General features: G+C 32.1%; 1 protein-coding gene across 1 annotated transcript; it reads left to right on the top strand.

Moving 5' to 3' along the window:
• Nucleotides 1-6747: 6747 nt before the first annotated feature.
• Nucleotides 6748-7870, top strand: LOC111404276 (methanol O-anthraniloyltransferase-like). The gene has a single exon (XM_023033102.1). It carries the CDS (start codon nucleotides 6944-6946, stop codon nucleotides 7412-7414), a length of 471 nt encoding a protein of 156 aa, XP_022888870.1. The 5' UTR covers nucleotides 6748-6943; the 3' UTR covers nucleotides 7415-7870.
• Nucleotides 7871-7906: the final 36 nt, after the last annotated feature.

Raw genomic sequence — 7906 nt, forward strand, 5'->3', positions numbered from 1 at the left:
ATGGATTGAATTTGATCTGAATCCGATAAAATTAATGGAAGATGAATTTAGAATCCCAATCCGAAAATTCTATCAAGATTCAAATTCGATAATCTGTTAACTTAAATGAAGCAAATATGGATATATGTCAATCTAATCCGATAATAATCGATCCAATTTGTTATAATAATATATTATATTTTATATATAACTGCATAATTATTACACATAATTGTTTCATTTTGAAACTTATATTATACGTTATGACTTCTAAATGAAGAATTTTAAACCTATCAAATCTCAATAAAAAATTAATATATATTATAATAAATTTTATATTGAGAATAGCCTATTTCCAATAACAAAGGAATGTGTAGGATATTTAAGATCTAATGATCGGATCGGATCGAATATTTGATAATATAACAAATCAAATATGAATTTAACATTTAAATGTCTATTAGATTATCGGATCGGATCCATGAATTATTCTTATTGGATCGGATAAGGGCAGATCTGATTCATTTACAGCCCTACTTACGCTTTTGTATGTAGTTCATGTTTTGTACAGATTCTTAAAAGCTCAGTTTTTCTTCAAAACTCAGTTTTATGACTCGTTCATTCTTCTAAGAAAATAATTTTGTACGCGGATCCATAATTTTCCCATACTTTTGAATCGCACATTGTAAAAATAAAAAATAAAAAATAAAAAAAATTCACTTTTTAACAAAATTTATCATAAAATATATACATCAATCAGACAGTTAACATTTTCTTCCTCTTCGATTCTTCAAACCTACATTGGAAGTGCTGTCAAATGTGTTCCACACAAATAGATTCCTAGTCATTTTCATTCAACCATCACCACAATTCCAATTAACTTATTCTAAACGCAATTAATGTTCTTTGCTATACTCAACGTTTATTATTGGACGGGTTGGTTTATGGGTACATAAGAGTTGGTACATAATGATATCCATACCCTCACATGATATTTAGGTGGGCCCCCCTCATATGAGGGTGTGGACACCATTATGTACCAGCCCTTATGTACCACAAGTAGGGATGGGCGCGGGTCGGTTCGGTTCGGTTCTAAAGAAAATCGAACCGAATCGAACTTTTCGGGTATCTAGTAAATGGAACCGTCGGGTCCAAATATAATTATGAAACCGTTCGGGTTCGGTTCCGTTCGATTCCGTTCGGTTCTGTACTATAATTAAATTTTTTAACATTTATAATAACATTATATAAATACAACTAATGATACATTCAATAGTTTTGGAATGTCAGATACTAGTAAACTACTTTGTTCAAATGATCGCTACGATTAAAGCTTCGGTTGGCTGAGATCACAGCTTCGATCGAAGGTCATAGTGTCGGCCGATGATTATATATGTTTTGGAATATTAGTGAAACTGCGAGAGTGAGTGCGAGAGTCGAGACAACGTTATGCACTTTAGTGTTGATAGGGTTATTTAGTGGATTTGATCTTGCTTGGCTATTAGAAATCGTTAATTTGTTAATTTGTTTAGAAAAAAATTAAATTAAAATAAATTAATTTACTCAATATAAAAAAAATTAGAAATATTCGATTCTTATTCAGTTCTTCAGTTCTTGGTTTAGAACCGAGAACCGAACCAAATCTGTCGATTCTCAATTCAGATTCCCTTTCGAGTATTTAATTTGACTAGAACCGTTGGGATTCGGTTCGATCGGTTCAGTTCGGGAGATTTGCCCAACCCTAACTACAAGGGTTTTCCTTATTGGACAAACACGTTTGGCACACATTGATATAACATTTTGTCCGGACGAAAGCTTCTAGAAAGTTGGCGCTTTCGTATGAAATTCTCTAAAAATTATTTTTAAAACTGGAAAAAAGGATTTCCTTTTCCTTTTTAATTTTCTAGTAAAATAATTGATACTTAAATGCCTCGAACTGTCAAATTCAAGAAAGCCTTTTTCTTGTTGCCATTTGCCTTGGCGTCGTCTTCTTCTTCTTCTTCTTTTTCTTTTAATCATGGTTGTCGAGTGAGAGGAAATAGAAACCACACTATTCTTGACCAATTGTATGTTTTGGTCCAAAAAGGAATACAAAATTGAAACCATTTCATAAAAATTGAGTTTGGCTAACCTTAACATAATTAGATTTTTTTAAACTTATTTGTGAACTAACATTGTTGCGAAAAGTTGTGGTGATCATGTTAGCATTTGGTTTGATACATGGCATATATATTAAAGCATCTCTAATACATTTTATGGATTTTCATTTTGGTGATAACTAAATTAAAAAGATTATATGACATTGACGTCTATTGAATTAACATTCAAGTCCAGAGTCTCATCTGTAATAGGTTCAATTTATAACTCAAAAGGATTACTTACGTGCATTTTGTGGATTCTAGAATAAAATAAATAAAAGTTGAGAAGAAGAGAGAGAAAATGAAAACTTTAAAGTTCGTCGATTCATTACTTTTAAATTTTTTTACTAAAATTCTCACGTCAATTATCATTTATTTTAGAAGTGTAAAATTGAGTAAATTGAGAGTGTTAGGCCAAACGGCCAAAGCTACATAGGTCGATTGGTAGTAAACTGAGACTAATTCCTTGATTTATCCATCAGATTCTTGCTCAGATAAATATTTATATGAAAGAAAAATATAGAACAACAGAGAAATTTGCAAGTCAAAGGCTTAGGTTTGCAAAGTATTGAAGGAAAAATAATTACTTAGATTTTACAACACTCACATTTTTATTTTATTTTTTTGCTGTTGGTACAAAAATAATGTTACTTGTACATAAGGAGTTATAGAAAATTTTACAGATGGATGATGTGTCAAGAAAAAAGTGGAGATTTTTTATTTTATTTTATTTTATTATTATTTTTTTCACTTGGTTCAAGTGAAAAAAATATGACATAATCATATATTACCATATCATGTATATATACACCAATGTGTAAGTTATGATATACATGTAGCACAATCGATTTATACAAACCACAAAGAATCAAGGAAAAAAAATGGTGAATTTGCAAATTATCCTCTGTTTTTAACTTATTCCAGCTGGCTACAATTTGAAGCCATCTAGGCAGTTGCCTAAGGCCATACTCACAAATTAAGGCAGCAAAATTTGAAATATATACTTCGAATTTTTTTAATCTTTTTTCAACGGTGAATAATTTTAGTGGAATTTACACAGCAACATGTATTTAAAAATTACACTTCATAAATTAGAGATGAAGTTTATTTGTTCACTTTTATTTACTTTGTAAAAGTCGTAGAATCCGAAACCGAAGTATAATGACTAGATTGGAGGGTGAAAATAAATGAATGAAGATAGAGAAGATACCAGAAAGAAGAAGTAAAAGAAAACTAAAGGAAAGCCCCTAAGAAACTCCATTAAAAGACAAAAATCATCTGGATCAAACAAAAAACTATCCGCTAACTATTTTCGATATTTTTTTTTTTCATTTTTTTTGTTCACTTGAGTTATATGTACGTAATCCAAAATTGATGGGTAACAAGTATTGTAAATGTATTGGACATTTTTGTCCCTTATTCAGTTCAATTTTAGTCGTGAAAAAAATGGGCAAGGGTTTCCATTTGAAATTGTTGTTTTATAGAAATTGATATATGTTTTCTATTAATGAATGGTTTGTGACCTAAAATAGGAAGTATGTGAGTTGTCAATCCATTTGTGACCATGGTTTTAAAGGATATGAACTGAATGCATACCATTCTCTGTGGCATTGTTTACATGATTATATGCCATTATATGTATCTGTGACATGATTTAGTTTTCTTTTTCAATATGTGACTTGATTGTATAACATGACATGCATTTGTGACCTGACTTACCTGATTGTTTGAGATTCTATATGTCTATGATCTGATTTAATTTACATTTTCAATATGCGACCTTATTGAAAACCATTATGTGTGACTTGATTTATAGTCTTGTCTATCATTATCTATATTTGTGATGTCGTTTATTGAATTATTCCAAATTTGTTGTTTTCATCTAAACATGTGATGGAGGTGTGGAACTTCATCATACCACAAGATAGTTGGTTTCCTGAAAAAATTACCATTAGCGTGATAAAGGATGTTCCCACGAACCTCAAAACATATCTAAGTGAAAGCCCAATGATATATACTTATGGAAACATACTTTGCACACTTTCTGAATGCCATGAAATTGTTGAATCTGATTGCATGGACTTGAAGGCGATGATTGATTGTAGCCTTCCGCAACAGAAGAATGGGTAAGTTTGTGACCAATATTTCAAAGTACACACCAGTTAAATAAGTTTCATTCATAATAAACTGTTTTATGTTGTTCTTCAACCACGATTACGGCATATTCGTGATTAAATACTCTGGATACGTGCTCCATATTGATAGAGAGTCCATACTAAAGAAATTTGATGCTGGCAGGATTAGGCTTGATATAGCCACACTGCTCTATAAACATCGAGAGATTAAAAAGCTTACAAAGTGGGGGAAGCCTATACTTTGAAAATCAAGATGATGAAGGGATTTGTAAAGTTTATGAATACCGGTCTCATTGATGTTTGTCCTTTTTAATATTGTGCACGAAGGAACTAATTGTAATAAATATGAAACTGTGGTTATACATTGAGCCCCTGTTTAGCCCCCATTATTCACCATTAAATTATAATTCATTTTTCTCTCTCTTTTCATCAACCACACATTCTTCAATAAATAATATAACATGTAAATCCAAAAAAATTTCTTCCTTTTTAACCGTACATTTTTCAAAAAATTACTATTCCTCTTATTATAATAAATGGGCCAAAAGGGCTCTGAGATGTTGAAAACTTGCTTGAGTACATGTTTGAAATGTTAAATTGTTTTGGTATTATGTTTCATTTGCACTTGATAAATGTAATATGTTTCTGGCACAATTGCATAGTTTATTTGCACATGTCATGGATTATAATACATTGATCGCATATTTTTGTCATTAGGTCACAAATTATACTACACATGACACATGTTATCTTGGATATTTTAATATGCCCAGGTCACATTTAACTGCATAAGTCATAGATTGTGATCAGATCTCTCTCTCTCTCTGTCTCTCTCTGTAACTGCATAAGTCATAGATTGTGATCAGATCTCTCTCTCTCTCTCTGTCTCTCTCACACACACACAGAGGTTATGCTATCAATTTTGAATAAACATATACAGCTGATTTACTCCGTCATGTTTTTCCTGCTTTAAAAACTTGTCGAATTGTCTCACTTTAAAGTTAGTCCTCGTTTGACAATCATTCTTTGAAAATTCTTTTTTTTTTTTCTTCGTAGTCATTTTCAACCATACATTCTCGTAACAAAATATTCTTCAAATAAATTCAAAACTTTTTTTTTTAACTATACATTCTCAAAAAAAATTACTATTCAAAAATCCATTCTTTCCAAAATTAGTTGTCAAAAAGGGGCCTTAATATGAAATATGTAACTTTATCAACCTAAAATTTTCTTTGAAACTTAGGGTCCATTTGATTACAAATAGAAATTTAGGTTAAAAGAAAATAAATTTTAAGGAATTGAATTACTTAGAAATTATTTTACTGTGAATTGTTAACTATTGTATTTGATTAGTATAATTTTTCACGTGGAAAATGTTGAAATAAAAATATTTTTTAGTGTTCGTTTGACTTTATTTTACATGAAAATTGTCAATTAAAGTGATAGAATTTACTAGTATTGATGATAAAATTTATTTACATTGCCAAAAAAAAAGCAAAGAAAATCATCTATCTTTTGGTGCTCGTTTGGTTTTATTTTACATGAAAATTGTCAATTAAAAGAAAATATTTTTTTACAATTAGGGATATAATTTGTTTCCATTAAAAAAAAAAAAACGAAACAGTAACTTAGAAAACCAAGAAAAATTTCAGCTTCCATGGAAAAAATATGCTATCAAACGGACAAAAAGTGGAAGTTGGAATTTGAATTTCATTTTTCATGAAAAATATAGTGCTATCAAACATGGCTTTAGAGCTTGTTTGAAGTAGAATATATGGTAAAATTTTAAATGTAATATTATCTTATTGAAAAATATAATTAAAAATAAGAGAAAAATATGTATTTTAAAAAGCGTAATGCTATGCGTACACAATTATGTACAACTCATAGCATTTTCCTTTTGAAACTAAGAAAACAGCCCCCAGGGTAAGGGACGGGGAAAACAGGGGCGCCACAAGTGCCCCTCCAACAAGGGGCGCCACATGGCGCCCTTGTCCCCAATCCTCTCACCCACTCTAGACGAGGAGCAGAATTGTGAAAATAATGGGACTAAACAAATCATCAATATCCTGTGGCTAGAGTCATTTAGCCCACGTCAGGATTTGGTAAAATTAATTTATTTCCCTTTTGACGTCTGCCCCGAATATCAAGCAATGTCGCTGTTGGTACTAAGAAATTCTGCTTCACACACGTCTTATTTCCTACTCAATCATTTTCATTGTATGACCACCGCAAATGAAAATTATTGAAATCTTGTGAGTAGCTGTATAACAATATTCATTTTTTTATTTTATTTTATTTTATCAGGGAAGGCAGGTGAATTTTACTTAATTGTTACACTGAGCTTTAGAACTGAAAATAATAAGATGAGTGTTATGTAAATGTCTTTAATGTAAAATATTAGAAGACTTACTTTTATAAAATATCAGAAGACTTACTTTTATAAAATGATATAATTGTAAGATAACATGTCATGTAAAGATGTACGCTTTGAAAAGCACGTCTGGACATATCGACCAAACAATGTCTCACCACTCGCTAATCCCACGCCCATGCCTCTCAACCCCCCAATCCCAAGATGGTGCATTTTAACCGTATAAATTGATACTCTCAGGCCACGAAATATCAAACCACCAAAACTCTTTCTTCTTCTTCAAGTCTGTCAAAAACATTAGCCTTAAAACCTTAGCCATGTCACTTTCTTCCACCTTTGCTTTTACTGTGCACCGGCGTGAGCCTGAACTGGTGGCTCCATCAGATCCTACACCACGTGAAATAAAAAAACTTTCCGATATAGACGACCAAGAGGGTCACCGGTTTCAAGTTCCAGGGTTGATTTTCTATAAAAATAATCCTTCAATGGAAGGGAAAGATCCAGTTGGAGTCATTCGAGAAGGACTTGCCAAAACACTGGTTTATTTCTATCCTTTTGCTGGTAGGATTATGGAAGGAGACAATAGAAAACTCATGGTTAATTGCAATGGCAAAGGCGTGTTGTTCGTAGAAGCAGATGCAAATATCAAGGTTGAGCAGCTTGGGGATAACATATTGCCGCCATGTCCATTCCTTGAAGAGTTTCTGCATGATGTACCTGGTTCTGGAGGGACCATCGGCTGCCCTCTTTTGCTGTTTCAAGTAAGACCAACTAACCTAAAAGTTTAACTGCAAGACACGAGACAAAACTAATTGAGTCATGCTGTGCTGCCACACCTCCCTGACAGCACATTCACATGGGAGAGGAGAGGAGCATTTTTTTGACATTTTTAATTCATGCAGTCCCACGCGGGTCTCATGCACTGTGAGGATATGTCAACCAAGTTGTTAAACTCTTCTTCATGGCAAAAGAGTTTAATTCAAACTAAATAAATAGGTGTCCATAAATTTAGACTTCTATCACACTTCTTGTGTGCTGGTTGGGTTTATTTTTCTTATCAAGGGGTTAGCATGAGTATCTAAGGGCAAGCTTGGGAGTTTTTTTTTTTTTTTTTGAGTATCGTTTATGAGGGGCTGAAAAAATCAGCATTTGCTAGTTTTTGGGAACTTGCTTTGGATGGTTTTCCCATCCAAAGTCAGTGTAGTATAATTTTGATCCTTCCAATCCACCAAATTTTTTTTGGAGGCGGGGGGGGGGGGGGGTCACACATATTTTTTTTT

This window comes from Olea europaea, chromosome 11 (genome assembly GCF_002742605.1).
Source record: "Olea europaea var. sylvestris chromosome 11, O_europaea_v1, whole genome shotgun sequence".
In the NCBI taxonomy this organism is placed as follows: domain Eukaryota; kingdom Viridiplantae; phylum Streptophyta; class Magnoliopsida; order Lamiales; family Oleaceae; genus Olea; species Olea europaea.

Coding starts and splice junctions, on each gene's coding strand:
- LOC111404276 (XM_023033102.1), top strand. CDS start 6,944: ATGTCACTTTCTTCCACCTTTGCTTTTACTGTGCACCGGCGTGAGCCT.